Genomic DNA, 17,772 nt, shown 5'->3' on the forward strand with positions numbered 1-17,772 from the left:
TGCTCATTTTTTTACAGAATAATAATATTCCATAACTTTCATATACCACAATTTATCCAGCCATTCTCTAATTGATGGGTATCCACTCAGTTTTCAGTTTCTGGCCACTACAAGAAGGGAGGAAGGGAGAAAGGGAGGAAGGGAGGAAGGGAGGGAGGAAGGAAGGAAGGAAGGAAGGGAGGGAGGGAGGGAGGGAGGGAGAGAGGAAGGGAGGAAGGGAGGAAGGGAGGAAGGGAGGAAGGGAGGAAGGAAAGAAGGAAGGGAGGAAGGGAGGGAGGGAGGGAGAGAGGAAGGGAGGAAGGGAGGAAGGGAGGAAGGGAGGAAGGGAGGAAGGGAGGAAGGGAGGAAGGGAGGAAGGGAGGAAGGGAGGAAGGGAGGAAGGGAGGAAGGGAGGAAGGGAGGAAGGGAGGAAGGGAGGAAGGGAGGAAGGGAGGAAGGGAGGAAGGGAGGAAGGGAGGAAGGGAGGAAGGGAGGAAGGGAGGAAGGGAGGAAGGGAGGAAGGGAGGAAGGGAGGAAGGGAGGAAGGGAGGAAGGGAGGAAGGGAGGAAGGGAGGAAGGGAGGAAAAGAAAAATTATCCTTGCATAAGTTTTGAAAATAAAAAGCTTCAATTAAAAAAAATTCAAGTCATTCCCCAAATGGTCAAGGAATATGAATAGACAATTATTAGATGAAGAAATTAAAGCCATTTCTAGTCATATGAAAAAATGCTCTCTATCATTATTGATTAGAGATGATGCAAATTAAAACTCTGAGGTACCACTTCACAACGTTCAGATTAGATAAACTTGCAGGAAAAGATGGAAAATGTTGGAGTGGATGTGAGAAAAACTGGGACATTAATGCATCGATGATGGTGGTGTGAAATGATACAACCATTACGGACCGCAATTTGAAGCTATGTCCAAAGGGCTATCAAACTGTGCATATCTTTTAATCTAGCAGTATCACTACTGGACCAGTATCCCAAAGACATCATAAAAGAGAAAGGACTCACATATGGAAAATGTGTGTGGCATCTCTTTTTGTAGTGCAAGGAAATGAAAACTGAACATTAATTGGCCATTAATTGGAGAAAGGATAAATAAGTTATGGCATATGAATGTACTAGAATATTACTGTATTACAGGAAATAATGGGTAGACTGATTTTGGAAAAATTGGAAAGACTTACATGAACTGATGCTAAATGAAGTGAGCAGAACCAGGAGAACATTGAACACAGTGACAATGAAATTATATGATGATCAATTATGATAGATTTAGTTCTTCTCAGCAATGTGGTGATCCAAGACAATTCCAATACACATGAGATAGAAAATGTCATCTATATACAGAAGAGAGAATTATGGAGAGACTATATGCAAACTGAAGCATACTGAGAATGTAATAAATTTGTATATTTCACAACACATCTATTATCTAATAAATATAGATATCCTCTCTAATGGTGCATATTAAATAAAATCTATCCATTTCATTTCATTCATTGTCAACCTATAACTTTTCCACAAAGCATCTTTTAAAAAATCTTCAAAGGGCAGCTAGTTAGGTGGCGCAGTGGATAGAGCACCAGCCCTGAAGTCAGGAGGCTCTGAGTTCAAGTCTGGTCTCACACACTTAACACTTCCTACCTGTGTTATCCTGGGCAAATCACTTAACCCCAATTGCCTCAGGGGAAAAAAAATCTTCTTTTCTTATTATATATTCCCTAAAAATCTTTTGAGACACATTCTAAGTACAGATCACTGGTAATAAAACTTCATCCTATCTATATATATCATGCATCTAGTTATCCCTCTCTTTGGGTCACTTGCAACTTAAATTAATCAGAGATGAGATATTCCTTGATTTATAGCCAGATAGCAGTACCAGAAGAAATTTGTTCAGTCATTTTTTAGTCAGGTCCAACTCTTCATGACCCTATTTGAAATTTTCTTGGCAAAGGTACTAGAGTAGTTTGCAATTTCCTTCTCCAGTTCATTTCACAAAGTAGGAAATTGAAGCAAACAGGGTTAAGTAACTTGCCTAAGATTACACAAAATGTCTAAGGACAGATTCATATTCAAAAAGAACACTCTTTCTTTCTGATTCCAGGCCAGATGTTCTATCCACTGTGCCACCTACCTACTCAAACCAGAAGAATGTTTGTGTTTTAAAAAAATTAAAAAAAAAATAAAAATGACCCATCAAGAAACAGATTAGGATCACTCTAAGTGTTGCCATCAAATCAACAAGATGGTAGCCTAGTCACTTTCTCCAAAACCCATTAATTTTCAAACATCTCCTAAAAAAGAAATTGTGTGCCAGATGTAGAACATTTACAGCTGAATGAGGGAGAGAAGGGAGAAGGAACAACGCAAAAACCTAATGAATTAATAATAAGAAACATTATTCATTTGGCACCCCTAAACCCACCAATATTCAAGCTCTTAGCAGGGAAGATCCATGTGATTGTTTTTGAAACCTACCTATATATTAAAGGAATAACTCATTTCCTACTTATCTCCATCTAGAAGCCACATGAAGTGAAAGGGAGGAAAAATGCTTACTTCTGCCTATAGCAGACTTAAGATTACAAACACCCAAGATTATAGCATCTCTCTTTTTGGAATAGCCCTCTTATTTTCTCCCAACTCTGCAAAAAAGAAATAGAAATCAGTTTATGAAAAAAAATTTCATTTCTAACTCCGATTCTGAGCAGGCACAGAAGGGAATTTCAGAAGAAGCCAAAGGAAAGAAGTAGGCTGTTAAGCCAGGCCTGAACAAAAAAGTTTTGAAGTCCAGCTAGGTCTATTCCCTTTTCTGAGGGGCAGGGACTCAAGGTGCTAAATTCTAAATTCTATACTACAGAGGGAGCTGATAAAAATTTTTAAAGCCACATCCTAAAGCTATACACACCAGCAAATGAGGGAGGGAGAGAAAATACATCAGTAAAAGAATGAAAAGGAAACATAAGAAAAAAAAGACTGAAACATCAATGACTTCAAGATGATAAATTAACAAAAACCCAGAATGCAAGCAAATAAATCAACAAAAGATCCCAAGACTGGAAGAACCAATACTAACTCTACAAAGAGATTACAAAATTCTCTTACTATTACAAAACATAAGGTAAACCAAGGCCTAATAAAAAATAAAATTCTTTGGGATTTTAAGATAGCATGAAGCAAAAAAATCTGCAATGTTTCAATAGAAATGAAATTGTTTTTCTAGGGGGAAGTGAAACAAGTTAAATGACTTGCCTAGGGTCACATGGCTAGAAAGTGTTAAGTATCTGAGGCTAGATTTGAACTCAGGTCCTCCTGACTTCAGGGCCAATCAATGCTCTATCCACTGTGCCACCTAGCTAGCAGCCCCTAGAAATGAAATTGTTAAAGAGAAAAAATTAGGAATGAATTAATAATTTCAAAACATTAAAAAAAAAAAATTGTTTTGATAACAACATTTGATAAACGGGCTTCCAGTGTTGAGAGTTCCTGTCAGGTTTAGGTTGAACTAGATAGCCACTAAAATTCTTCTTAATTCTCAAATTTTATAATTCTGTGATATAGTAAAACAGTCTAATTTTTAAAATATTTTAATATAAGAAAGGATATATTTTAATACCCTAAAAAGGAGAAAAATTAGCAACATTAAAGAAATACAATCTTTATCCAAGCAATTTGTGAAAACAAATCACATGTGGAGAGGCTTTTTTTTTTTTTTTTAAAGTAAATCGATGTCCTGATTTTATCAAGAGATTTTTCAAAAGCACAAAAGAAAAGATATCATCAGAACTTTTTAAAAAAGGAAAATTGAAGATGGGGGAGCAAAACTGAAGCATACAGACGGAACCCCACAAATGTATGAATTTTCTGGATCCAAACTGTGGTGTACATAAGTAAGGTAATAAGAAATAGAGGGTAAAAGGGAAAAGGTAATGTCCCCTTATCAAGTTCATGGGTAAGCAGTGACAGAGAGATGATAACTCCTATACTCTCTCAATAAAAAGAGAACAGAAGGCAAGGATTGGATCTGAAAAAATGAAAGGAGTATACTAAGAAATCACCTTCTCTATAACAATAAATGAGTTAAAGAACAAATTCTAGAAACAAATTATGTTAACATAATGAAAATGAAACAATATACCAAAAATTCTGGGATTAAATTAAAGCAATCTTGAGAGAAAAAATAAAATCCACAAAAAAAAAAAAAAAAAAAAGAAAGAAAGAAAAAGAAAAAAGAAAACCTACTTTAATAAAATAGGATAAAAATTCTGAACGTGCAATTTTTAAAATTAAAAAAAGATAAATACCTCCAAAATAAAACAAAAGGGGGAAATCTTGAAAAAATATAAGATGCAGAAACCAAAAAGACTAAGAAATGGCAATCTGATAAGACAATAAAATTGATAAATCTTTAGACAAACTAATTTAAAAGAGAAATGACCAAATAAAAACTGAACAAGGCAAAAAAATCAAAATAAAAATAATATTTTACTATAGTTATATGTCAACAAAACTGAAAAATTCAAAATGAGGATTATCTAGAAAGAAAGAAAGAAAGAAAGAAAGAAAGAAAGAAAGAAAGAAAGAAAGAAAGAAAGAAAGAAAGAAAGAAAGAAAGAAAGAAAGAAAGAAAGAAAGAAAGAAAGAAAGAAAATTAACCAAATTAATAGATGTGGAAAAGCCAACATACCGTATTCATATAGGCTACAAAGTATAAGCATAGAAGGATCTTCCAACACAATTAAATGTATCTAAAAACCAAATGCTAGCATTATATTATAGAAAAAAATATTAAAAGCTTTCCCAATAGGGCAAAGCAAGGATGAACCTTTGCCTCCCATAGTTACTTGACATAGTTTTAGAAATGGTAGCAAAAGCAATGAGGACAAAAAAAAAAAAAATTAATGAGAGATATGTAGCTAGGTAAAAAGGAGATTAAATTATTCCTACTTTCTGATGATATAATGCTTTACTCAGAAAAAATCAGGGGAAGTGGAAAAGAAATTAAGACAATAGTTTCAGTAAAGTTGCAGCTTAATAAAATAAATTCACAAAAATCAGGAGCATTTCTACCATTTGCAACAATAATGAATCTAAGAATTAACAGAAATAACAAAATAACTACAAAATGCATAACATGTCTGGGATTAAATGTACTAAAGCAAATTTAACATCTACACAGGTAAAAGTTTAAAAAAAATTTCTTTGAGAAGAATTTTGTAAACTTTAAAATAGAAAGGAAAATTGGGGCTTTTGGACAGGATCTGCCAATATAATAAAAATACTACTAAAATTACTCTATAGATTTGGTGTAATTTTAATCAAACTACCAAAGGAATACTTTAAATAACTAGATAAAATAACAAAATTAATCTGGAACAAAATGCTTAATTTATGAAAATATAGAAATTATATAATTAATGAAATTATATCAATGAAGGAGGGATAATAGCATGTCCAGACTTCAAACTATATTTAAAGCAATAACCATAAATATTACTTGGTACTAGTTTAAAAAAAAAATAGAATAATATAACAATGGAAAAGAGTTGACAAGGAAAATCAGAAAGAATTGAACCACTAACAATATTAAAGAAATTTAAAACAAATGTGAAAATCATAAAAAGAATTTTAGAATTGCTGGGGAGAAATGGAAAGAAGTCTGCCAAAAGTTAGGTCTAAACCAACAACTTACATCCTATTACACAACAAATTCAAAATGTTTGAAGTGACTTAAATGGTTTGAGTTTCTTTAATATTGCTAATAGTTCAATTCTTTCTTATTTATATTTTCTTGAAAAATATTTAAGAATTTCAAAAGTATTTAAGAATTTCAGAGTTTGGTGAGCTTTAAATTAACTTTTAAAGATCATACAATGGGGCAGCTAGGTGGCGCAATGAATAATAGCACCAGCCTTGAAGTCAGGAGGACCTATGTTCAAATGTGACCTCAGACACTTAACACTTCCTAGCTGTGTGATCCTGGGCAAGTCACTTAAACCCAACTGCCTCAGGAAAAAAAAAAAAAAAAAAAAATCATATAATGAATTAAAAGAGGAAATAAATCTGTGCCATTCACAAACAGGAAGGGAAGAGAGGAAATGACAAGGAACAGAAGCAATTACAAAAGACAAAACAGAAAATATTGATTATACCCAGGTGGGGCAGCAACCACGATGGCATGGCCACACCATGATACCTAGGTGCCTGGGTTAATAAAGGTCTTTAGCATTCTGTCATAAGTAAGGCAGCAGCAGAGTACTCTGAAAACTCAGGACACTAAACTTCAAAGATACAGAAGCTCTATTTTCAAGAGAAGGTTAGCAGAGGAACTCGGGGCAGACCAAATAAAGCAGAACGCTTTACCCAAAAGCACAGCAGGAGCAGGAGCCTATTCCTTAACACAAAGCTCAATTCAAGAACTGAAGCTGGAGAAATAAGTCAATCAAAGAAGATATCAACCAATATAAGAATTATTGGAAAATAATTCCACAAAAGCAAAGAATAGCACCAAAACAACTGCAAGCAGAGAAACAAAGGGAGGGGTGGGGGGAGGGGAATGGATTTTCCACAAGAATTTCTCGAATATCTAAAAGAAAGAAAGCAAGGCATTAAAAAAAAAAAAAAAAAAAAAAAAAAAAAAAAAAAAAAAAAAAAAAGCTCAAGTATAAAGAAAAATGGCTTAGAACATAAAGTAATAAAAACGTATCATAGTAACCAGCTCCCTGTAAATAGAACAATCAAATGAAGTTCAATGATTCCATGGGACAAGAAACAAACAAAAAAATCAAAACATTGAAAAATAAATAAATAAATAAATAAATAAATAAATAAATAAATAAAAGAAAATAGTTATCAAAAACTGTCCTGGAAAACAAAGTCGGAAAGTTCATTTAAAAATCACTAAACTCTGAAATTCCTGATTTTTTTTTAAAGCCAATATACTATATTTCAAATAAATAAATAAAGACTACCCTATTTCTTTCAGAATCAGAAGTTAACCCCAAAAGGAAAAATACCAGGAATATTAAAGCTTCCCCTCCCCCCAAAAAAGGCCTACAAATTTCCAGAAAGAAGCGGTTAAAATACCAAGGATCCAGTCGATTCCACAAGACCTAAAAGCTTCTATTATAAACAAAAGGAAATTTTGGAATTTAACATTACAAAAGGCAGAAGGTATAGGTTTACAATCAAAAACAATTTACTTTTCAAAGTTATGTGTAATTCTATGAGGAGAAAGTAGATCTTTAATGGAATAGAATATTTGAAATTACTTGTGATGAAACACCAGAACTGAAATGCAAACACAGAAAAAAATTTCAAGGCAAATTTGTTTGAGCAACTGGATGGGGCTATATGATAATGTGCTTGTTGTTCAGTCTTTTTTCAGTCATATCTAGCTCTTTGTGAGCCCATTTGGGGTTTTCTTGTCATTTCCTTCTCTACAAATGAGGAAACTAAGAGACAGAGTAAAGTGATTTACCCAGCTAGGAAGTGTATGACTCGGATTTTGAAGGCAAGTCTCCCTGACTCCAGGCCTGGAGTTCTAGCCATTGTGCCACCTAGGTTACCATATGATTATCTACTTAACTTTCTAATAAAGGAAGAATGATGGTGTCCCCACAGAGCATTAATGTCTTCCAATGATACTGGGAAAACTAAATAAGAAAAAAAGCAGCATTTGAGGATTGATTGGCTCTGTTCTGAGAGTTTTAAAAGGAATATGTTAGTGTAGAGGGGAGGAAAAGAGATCGAATTAGCTATTTCTCCTAATTAGAATACATGAGCAAAGAACTGAAATTTAAAAGGATACTTATCTATTTCAGAAGGTCATAACAAACTGTGGTATATGAACATAATGGAACACTATTCTACCATAAGAAAACAATTGCAAAAAATTCTAGGTATGAACAGATGCAGACTGAAATGAGCAAACCCCAAAGAATAATTTACATAAGGACAATATTATAAAGAAAAACGAATTTTGAAAGACTTAAGATCTCTAATTAATGCAATCAATTTCTAAAAAAACTTACGATGAAGCATGTTATCCAATCCCCAGGAGAAAGATGTTAGACTCAGGTGCTTAAAGGCATGAGAACTGTGTGGATTCCTTTTGCTCAATTATGCTTATTTGATATAAAGTGTTCTTTTTTTCTTTCAGTTTTTAAGTTTCAAGGAGGTGGTTGTGAGGAGAAAGGGGAGGGGAACTAAAAATACTGTTGATGAAAATAGTTATTGAAACATTTCTTTAAATGCTCAAATTACAACGTGAAAGAAGTTCAGGAGAAAGTATAGATCAACATAGTTTTAAAACAATGTGAAATTTATTATACATTCTGAGAAAAAAACTAGTGATATGAAATAGAGATTTAATTTCACATACAATCTTTGTTTAATGTAAAAGAAAAACAAAATTCAGGATGACTCTTCAAAAAAAAAAAAAAGAAAAAGAAAACAATACACACAACTACAGCAATTCAAATGGAAAAATAAATAACTATCACAACACAACTGAAAAGTTTAGAAACTAAAAAGAAAAGTTTTGCCCCAAAGTAAACATGAAGACTTTTACTTCTCTCTTGCATTAGTCTGCATCTGCAGATTTCTTTGATGTATCTGATCTAAAGTTTATGCTAATTTCTAAAAATCTATTTCTTCTTTTTAATAATCCTTTGCTTAAGATATGGCCCTCCAAGGAAAGAAAAGATGAGAAAGATATAGAAGTAGAAAGAAATCAAGGTGATAGAAAAATACATTTAAAAGCCCATTAAAATATTACATTTTAACATTTATACAGCATTAAATAATTTTTAAAACATCTGACATTTCAAAAAAAAGTGTTGCTATGAGGAGCAGAAGGGATGCAAAAATTTCATTTTGGAAATTGATGCCACCTGTGGGAGAAACTAGGGTATCAAACAATAGGTTACATTTTTAAAGTACCTTCCTAGCAACAAAGCATTTAAGTGACCTACCTAATAAAATTACTTAGGTGTCAAGTTAATGTTAATACATAAGGTTGACTCAGACTCAGATCTTCTTATTCCAAAACTAATTTTTCCATTAAACTATGCAGAGAATAGAAAGAGACTAGTTGGGAGCAAGGATGATAGCACCTGATGAATTAAGGAAGGGGATTTAGGAGTCTCAAAAGTCATGGGACAAAAAATCATGTTGAGATGTGAAGAGACTCAGAATGGCTCTGTAATTTAGAAATATAAAACATTTTTAGAAGTACTTCAGTATTGCAAAAGAAAATGGCACTATGAATTGGGGCAAAAGTACAGAAAGGAGGCAAATTCTCTTTTGAAAATTTAGCCAAAAATCAACAATGTACCAGGAAATGTGGAAACTTTCTCCTTCCCCATTCTGTAACATACAGCCAACACTCGGGACCCAAAGCTAGCTAGTTATTTCTTATAGATGAATTGGAAAACTATTTGAAAACTCATATTCAACCACTGCCTGTAAAACTAATGTGAGCAGCTATTGTAGTTTATATAAAATTAAAACAAATTCTGAAGAAGCTGAAGAGTAAGGCTGACTATAAAGAAAGCAGCATAAAATACTTTCCCACAATAGATGAAGAATAGCAAAATTTATCAAGAACAATTTCTGACCCTGTTGCTTATCTTGGTAGCAAATTCCTACAACTTGACCACTTTTCTCAAATTTTTGTTTTGATTCTAATTTCAAACCTATTTCCACTACAGATAAAGCTAGTAAAATAAGTTTCCTGGCAGGTTTATTAAAGACTCACTTGAGATAATTTATGTTATTTAATATGTAAATCTTAAAGGACTTTTTTTAAAAATCAATTTTAAAAGAGTAAAAATAATCAAGAAGTTGACAAATGACAAACTCAGTTTAGCACTCATTGTTTACATAAGAAATGACTATAAAGTGTCATTTTTACACTTTACACTTATCAGAATTTGTAGCTCCAAATAATTCTTATCCCTTTCAAATGGAAACATCCTAAAAAACTAAACTTATTCTTTATTCCTGTGATGCTACCATTATTCTAAACATTTTAGGAAATCCTATTTTACCTTCATCTTGTATGGCACATTCTTTTGAATATCTTCAGTAGCAGCAGCAGACTGATCAGCCTTCTAACTCAAAAGCATTTCACAGCATTAGAGATATTCAGAAGTGGAAAATACCTCAGTAAATATCTTGTCCAATCCTTATCTGAAGAGGAATTCCCTCTACAATAGCTGACAAGTAGTGATCCAACTTCTGCTTAAAAATCTCCAATGGAGAAAATCCAGTACACCTCCTCAGTTCATTTCTCTTCCATTCAAACATACAAAGCATTTTAAGGATCTTAAATACTACCAGGGAAATACAAGGACTTAAATAATTATCAAAATAATTTAGGACGGCAAAGAAAAATAATAAGAGAAATCAAAAAAGGCTTCATGGCCCTAAAAGTGATACCTAACCTAAACCTTGAATGAAGATAATTATGAATTAGAAGAAGGAATGCCATTCAGGCAAAGAGAAATGAGGACAGGATGTCAAATTTGGAGAACAGCTAATAAACTGGTTTGCCTTAATCATAGAACATATGAAGACAAATATTAAAGTCCATAATGGTAGACTGAAACCAAAACTATGGAAGTCTTTAAATGCCAGGCTCACTTTAGACTTTTTTCATGGGGAAAAAAAAAAAAAAAAAAAAAAAAGAACTACTAAAAAATTCTGAACAAGGAATGAATCAATGTGTCCCAGGAAAATTTTGGAAGTTATGTGAAGGATGGGTAAAGGGCAGAAGGAACCTGAAACAAGGCAGAATCAGGACTTCAGTACATATGAGCCAAGCAAAAAGAAAGGAGGGTATAAACCAGGCAGTAGTTTCATGGATAGAGAAAAGATTAAAAATGACATTTTTAAAAAGTCTGATAAAATCAATAAGACTCAACAACTGAGATAGAAGAGAAGGAAAGAGTCTAAGATGACTTTGAGAGAGCAGAATTAAAATGACTAAAAGAACTAAGGAAATTGGGGGGGCAGGGGGAAGAGGTTTAGGGCATTCATATAATAGGGAGATAAATTATTATATTTTGGACACACTGTCTTTAAGATGTTGATGAGGCACCGAGGTATAAAAATCTAGTATAAAGTTGGAGACAAAAGACTACAATTGTTTAGAGAATTTAGGGCCAGATATATAGATTGAGGAATCATCTGTAGAGATATTTGAGCCAAAAAAAGCTAATAAGATCATCATTCAATCAACCAACATTTAATAAGCACTTATGTGACAATCTGTGCTAGTGGCAGAAAACAAAACGTAGATAAACTTGAAGGCATAAATACTTAGGAGGCAAGGGACAAATGATTAAGGAAAGGAGACCAAAAATGATCAGACAGGTAGGATGAGAACCAGGAGAAAACATCACCACAAAAGTCGAAGAAAGCATCCAGGGAAACATGGTAGTTGATATCAAAATCTATAGAAATTCAAATAAGATGAAAACTGAGAAAAAGTCATTAGCTCTCAGTTTTAGTATAGTAATAGGCTTAAAAACTAGATAGGAGTTGAGAAGTAAGCAAGAGTTAAGAAAGAAAGTATACTGGACATATTCTTTTCTAGGACTCTCACTAAAAAAGGTTAGAGAAATTAAAATTTAAATGAGATGGCAGGATCAAGGGAATTTTTTAGGTTAGGGAAAGTCCTGGGAATATGTGTAGGGTAAGCAGAAGTGTCATTCCAAATCCATCTAAGGAATTTGATTTTTGAAGACAGCCAAGGTCTGGAACCAAGTTTGGAGAAAATGGTTAAGCAATACCACCTGAGGTTAGATATGGTTTGGGTTTTTTTTTTTTTAAGTGTAACTATTATAAAATAATTAAATTGTTTTTCTAGAATAACTGATAAACTTGAGGCATAGAAAATTTCAAAAGAAAAATTTCAAAAAATATTTTGATCAACAACAGGCATATTGTAATATTCAGGAAATTCAATATCCATTTAAATATCATTCATGGGGGGCATCTGGATGGCACAAGGGATAGCACACCAGCCCTGGAGTCAGGAAGATCTGAGTTCAAAATCAGTTTCAGATACTTAACACTTCCTAGCTATGGGACACTAGGCAAGTCACAACCCCAATTGCCACACAAAACACACACACACACACACACACACACACACACACACACACACACACACAATTCAGGAACTATAATATTCATTAAAAAAATTCATGTGTGTTAATAATAATTAGATAAACTTAGGTTCTGGATTATATCTCTAATAGTCATGATCCTTGATATAAAATATCATTCAATTTTAGGATAAAATGAAAACTATATGCAATTTTAAAAATCAAAATAGAATTTTTGATTTACATCTAAACAAAAATTCTTAAAAAAAAAAAAAATTTTCCAGAGTCTGGAGACTCAGAATAAGTGATAGCTTCTTGACAAATAGCTATATAATAGGTAAACAATCAAATACCATCATGCAAAGAATGAATTCAAGATGAAATTCTTTTACAAAAAGCCAAGATGGGTCTCCTTTATGATAAATCATATGACATTATATCAAAATCTATATATAATAGGTATTTTAATAAACATATACAAGGAATTATAACAAGGATGAAAAGCAAAGGATAAGAAAAGATGTTCCATAAACAATACTATGTTGAGAAAAAAGGCATCAAAAACTATCAAAACTTTGCTACTAACCAAGGGGTATTTCCCTCAAATAAAGTATATTTAGTAACTGTAAAAATGAATTTGTATTCATTAAAAGGAACTAAATTAATGTCACTTTAAATCACTTCCACTTATATACCTGTATGAATTACATATTTCCTAAAAAAACCAAAATGTCTAATTTTGCTTCATTTATTTTCTGGGTACAAATATGAAATAAATTCAAGATAATGCTTAGAAAAAGTATGATCAATAAGAGTTTAAATGCAATTCAAAATTAAATGATAAGATTTCACCATTGCTTATAGGTCATTTATTCAACTTCTAGATTATATACATCCCATTTACTTCTTTTCCCTCAATCAACCAAATTTTAGATAATTTCATTGCTCCTTAGATTTTATGTCAGAGGAAAAGTTGAAACTTAAAACAATTCTATTTTACTTTAGTAGCTTAAACTTTAAAAAACAATGCCAAAGTTTTAAAAAACAAAACAAAACAAACCACTAGATAAAAATGTTTAATTTGTCCATTTTATTCATTTACTCTTTAGATCAGCTATGAGAAAATAAAAATCCACTACTACAAAGGTACTAAGATGTTTTCCTTTTATATTTCAAAAATATGATACTATTATTTTTACTAGTTTATATTCCACTGGTACCTTAAGTATTGACTGCTAACAATGATTTGTTAATAAAAGCTAAAATTTTCCCCAAAAATATTTTAACTTAATTGCAAAATATATACTGTGTAAAATTGTCCAGTGTTTTAAAGTCCAACAGTCTAAAGAGATTAACGTATAACTTGCTGGCCTACCTTTTCCACTGGATAAAACCCATTGAATAAATCCTTCATACTGAAGATTTTTATTGGGAACTGGGAGTCATATTACATATTTATGACAGTCCTAACCTTCTATGCCAAATTAATACTAACAAAAAATAACAGAACACACAAAAAAAATTTAGTACCATATTTGATGCTCACAAAGAATAGCTATTAGGATTGCTCTAGGAATAGGAGAAGGCAACTTTGCTTATATTTTCTCTAAATACAAATAAGGAAGACAGTGTTGAGAGTATCCCAAATCTATCCTTTGGATTTTAGCAGCCTATTATTTTTAAGAGACATTAAAGTCTGCAATCCATTAGAAGGCATAAATCAATATCACATGCAAATCATTTTGCTACAAAATAGGGTAAAAGATTAAGTTTGCTTCACAATGCTGCTGAGGTGTTTTTTTTTCAGTCACATTCCCCATTCTGGGGTTTTCTTGGCAAAGAAATCCACCATTTCCTTCTCCAACTCATTTTACAGATGAAGAAATTGAGGCAAAAAAGTAAAGTGATTTACCATGGGTCATATAACTGGTCAGTGTCTGAAGCCACATTTGAACTTAGGAAAATATCTTTCTGATTTCAGGCCTCAGCATTCCATCCAGTGAGTCATCTACCTGTTCACAGACTTCCCCAAATTGGAACAGTGAGGACAACAGAGATCTCTAATAAATACTTCACCGGTTCAGACAGTAATAACAACATTAAAGTTTAAATAAAGGCTTACCAACAAGAAACAAAATCAGTTTCTTTCTTAGGATCACAGTTTTAGAATTAAGAGGAGAATTTATAAAGTCTCACATCTAGTCCAACCCCCACATTTGGGGGGGAGGGGAGAAGGAAGCAATATGACTTGAGATACAAAAAGGGTTTTTTGCTTAAATATGGCCCTGCCATATAAAGCACGGCTATTGATTTTAATGATATGGGGGAATTCCTGAGTGAGCAAATCCCTTTTAATAAATAATGCAAGTGGGTAACTCCTTGGCAAAGCAGAGTTGCCTAGGGCATTGAAAGATTACCCAGGAGTTTCACAATAACTTGGACCTGGATCCAAGTCCTTCTGACTCCAAAAAAAGCCCGCTCTCCACCCACCACATCATGCATTAAAAAAATAAACAACAACAACAAATCCATTAGTTACAATTTTTATATTAAAAAAAAAAAAAACAGCTTCTTCCATCAGGATCAGTCAAAACAAAAGTTGAAATCCTTTATTTTGTATGTCTTCAATAAAGAATGGAAGATCTTTATTTCATGACATTCCTCCCACTACCATCAAGTTCATGTGTATTTTTAAAAGTTATTTTAAATTGATTTATTTTTAAATCTGAAGTACTCATACTTAATGGTAACTGAAGACAACCTAAAAATATTGGTTGGAACCAAGTTTGGAAGTTTCCAGTTTACACAAAATTAAAAATACACAAATATTTAAAATAGAATATAGCTTTTAGCCAATACAATCCAAAACAACAACCAAAAAAAGGCTCTTCCGTCATGACGGACCTTCTGCCCAAAACTGTCATTATGAATAAAAAAGAGGGGGCGTGGGAGGGGCACAAGACTTCTGATAACTTCAATCCAGGAATGGAAATTCCCTCCCACTTTTACAAGTGTATCCCTGAGCTAATTGCTTGGAACTTCTGTAGGATAACAGTGCCCACCTCTCACACCGTTGAAAAGATAAAAATGGGATTGTTTGTAAAGTATTTGTAAAGTACAGCTGTGTTGTATAGATGCTGGCTAGATAGAAAGGCCACATCTCTGTAAAATTGTCCAGGTCATAGAAGTATTAAGTGACTTGTCTAAGACCTAGAGAGATGGAGAATAAGAGAAAAGGCTAGAACCCAAGTGTCCCGCACTCCAAGGCTTCATTTCCATATACTTCTCCATACAGCTACAAGAGCTGAAATCAAAATGTAAAGAAACGACAGATTTAACAGGAATATGCATTTTATTCTGGCACAAAATAACTGTCTAATCTCTCAGAATGCTGTAGCTATTAAAAATGTTAATTATTCAAATACTAATAACTAAAGATATAGTTAATATTTAATTTCTAAAAATTTAAGGCCACCTTTGAGCATTATGTAAAACAAAGCTAAAGTTTCTTAATCAAATGTCGATCTTTAAAGTTACATTAAACGGTAAGAAAAAGAAGGGGGGAAAAACTTAGCCCTGCCCTTTCACTTCTAAACAATTTTACAAGGTGACGGAGGAGTTAACAGTTCCCAGACCCCTTGGTTTAATTGGGTGTTAAGACTGTTCGGGGAACAGTTCCCCGACCCTTTCTAATTTCCGGGACACACTAGGGTCACCAAAGAGAGTGAAAACAGAAGCACGTGACACAAGCTAGTCCGACACTTTCACTTTCCAAGCCGAGCCCAGCAGAACCCGGGACTGCGGGGCAGGGGGAGGGACTTAAGAGAAAGGGGTCTCGGCTGTAAGCCAGGAAAAAACACCCTCCTTCCCCCAAAGGAGCCCACAGTGAACCGGCTGCGCTGGGGGGTCGGAGAGGAGGGGGCCGAGAATCCGCCAACGGGGCACCCAAGAGAGTGTAGGCATCGGACGAGAGCCGAGGCGTAGGCCCGCCCCGAGAATCCCCAGCCACGTGCAAACTGGCCCGGACAAAAGAAAAGCCGGGAAGTTACAGATCCTTTTCACCACATACATGGGGAGCAAAGGGAGAAAGAGGGGACAACCAAGTACAAACAGGACTTTCAATTCCCCGGATTAAATGGAGGGGGCGGGGCCGCCCAGGCCGCCCCTCCGACAAAAAGGAAGGCGGAAGTAAGGGAGCTGGCATCCCGGGGTCCGGAGGGAAATGGAGCAGGGGCTGAGGGGAGACATCGGAGGGATGTGGGGAACTGACAGGGGATGTGGGGAAGGAAAAAGAGTTGGTTTTTTTTTTTTTTTTTACCTTTTCATGCTCCTCCCGGAGCCTCGCCACATGCTCCGAGCGGAGCGGCTGCATGGAGGCGGCGGCAGCGACGAGGCCAGGCCGAGGCCGGGCCTCCATGACCGTGCAGGGGCTGGCGGGGCTCGGGCAGGACGCGGTAGGGGTGGATAAGGAGAGGGCCACCGAGGGTCTCCAAGGGGCTACTGAGTCCTAAAGCAGTGTTTATAGAGGCGGCGGCCGCTCCTCGGGGTGCGCGTCCTGCCCCGGCCTCTGCCGCTTCTCCACCTGCCGCCCCGCACGGTGCCCAGCGCCGAACCCGCCGCCGATGCTGGGGCTGAGGCGGAAGCAGAGGCCGAATCTGAGAGGGAGAAAGCTCGAGACGGACTGAGGACTGCGGCGGCCGCTGCTCCTGTCCGGGGTGCCCGGGTCCGCATTTCACACTCGCATTATCCGCCGCGAAGCTCGGGAAAGTCGAGCAGGAGGCGCGGGGTGGGACAGGGCCCGAGGGCAGGAGGCGCGGAGGCGGCCAGCAGCCACAGCGGCATCGACAGCTCCCAGACCTGGGCCCCGCCCCCTTAGCCCCGCCCCAACCCGAAGGCCCGCCCATCCACCCGCGCTGCAGGCTGGGAAACAGCGGCGAGGACCCGCTTCTCTAGGTCTAGAGCCCTTTCCGCCGCCTGCGCTTCGCACTGCGCCTGCGTCCTAGCTCTGTTCTCGATGGCGTCTCCTGTGACGTTCTTTCTTTCGCTCTCTTTTCTCCAGGGGCTTGTCAGATGGCTAGGGGGAGGGGTTCTCCAGAGCCGTGCTGGAGTGGAGCGATGTCCGCTCATTATTACTGCCTCTTGTTTTATGGTGGAAGGAGAGGGGAAGCAGGCTCTACATGAGCCCTTATCTGTGACTTCCTTGGCCTGCCCGAGCAGGCCCTGACACAAAAACGCCTTCAGAGCTGGGAGAAGCCTCTTCTCCCCTCCTCCCTCCCGCGCGCATGCGCTTCATGATTGGAGAAACAGACCCAGAGAGAGCGCGTGGCCCTCCCAAGATGCAACAGCAGCTTCAGTGCTCCAGGCGGGACCGGACAACGAGTTTCCCAAGCCCCTCACAGGAGTTTCTCTACGTCAGGCCGTACTACGGGCGTAGAGGGACTCGCCTCTTCAAAATTCATATTTCCCCCTCTCCCTAATCGAAGGCCGATTATTTATTAAGTTCTTAATAATCCATAAGCACTGATAAAAAAAAAAGACCTGTGTGAAACAGTAACCTTCCTTCAAGGGGCTTACGATCCGTTCTGGTCCGTGAGGGGTCCGAAACAGCTGAATAACGTGTGTGTGCCAGGAGTCAAGTGTGTAAGGAGGAAAAATTAGGACTACTT

The 17,772-nt window shown here is 35.9% G+C and overlaps 1 protein-coding gene across 1 annotated transcript in view; it reads right to left on the bottom strand.

The window, feature by feature from the left end:
- The window catches only part of URI1 (URI1 prefoldin like chaperone), a 74,225-nt gene extending 57,245 nt beyond the window's left edge, over nt 1-16,980 (bottom strand). Inside the window, exon 1 of the mRNA XM_074284839.1 lies at nt 16,425-16,980. Within this exon, the coding sequence (XP_074140940.1) occupies nt 16,425-16,523 (99 nt within the window). The 5' untranslated portion in view covers nt 16,524-16,980. The remainder of the gene's footprint in view (nt 1-16,424) is intronic.
- Between the last annotated feature and the right edge of the window lie 792 nt (nt 16,981-17,772).

The sequence above is a fragment of the Sminthopsis crassicaudata genome, chromosome 2 (assembly GCF_048593235.1).
Source record: "Sminthopsis crassicaudata isolate SCR6 chromosome 2, ASM4859323v1, whole genome shotgun sequence".
Taxonomy (NCBI): domain Eukaryota; kingdom Metazoa; phylum Chordata; class Mammalia; order Dasyuromorphia; family Dasyuridae; genus Sminthopsis; species Sminthopsis crassicaudata.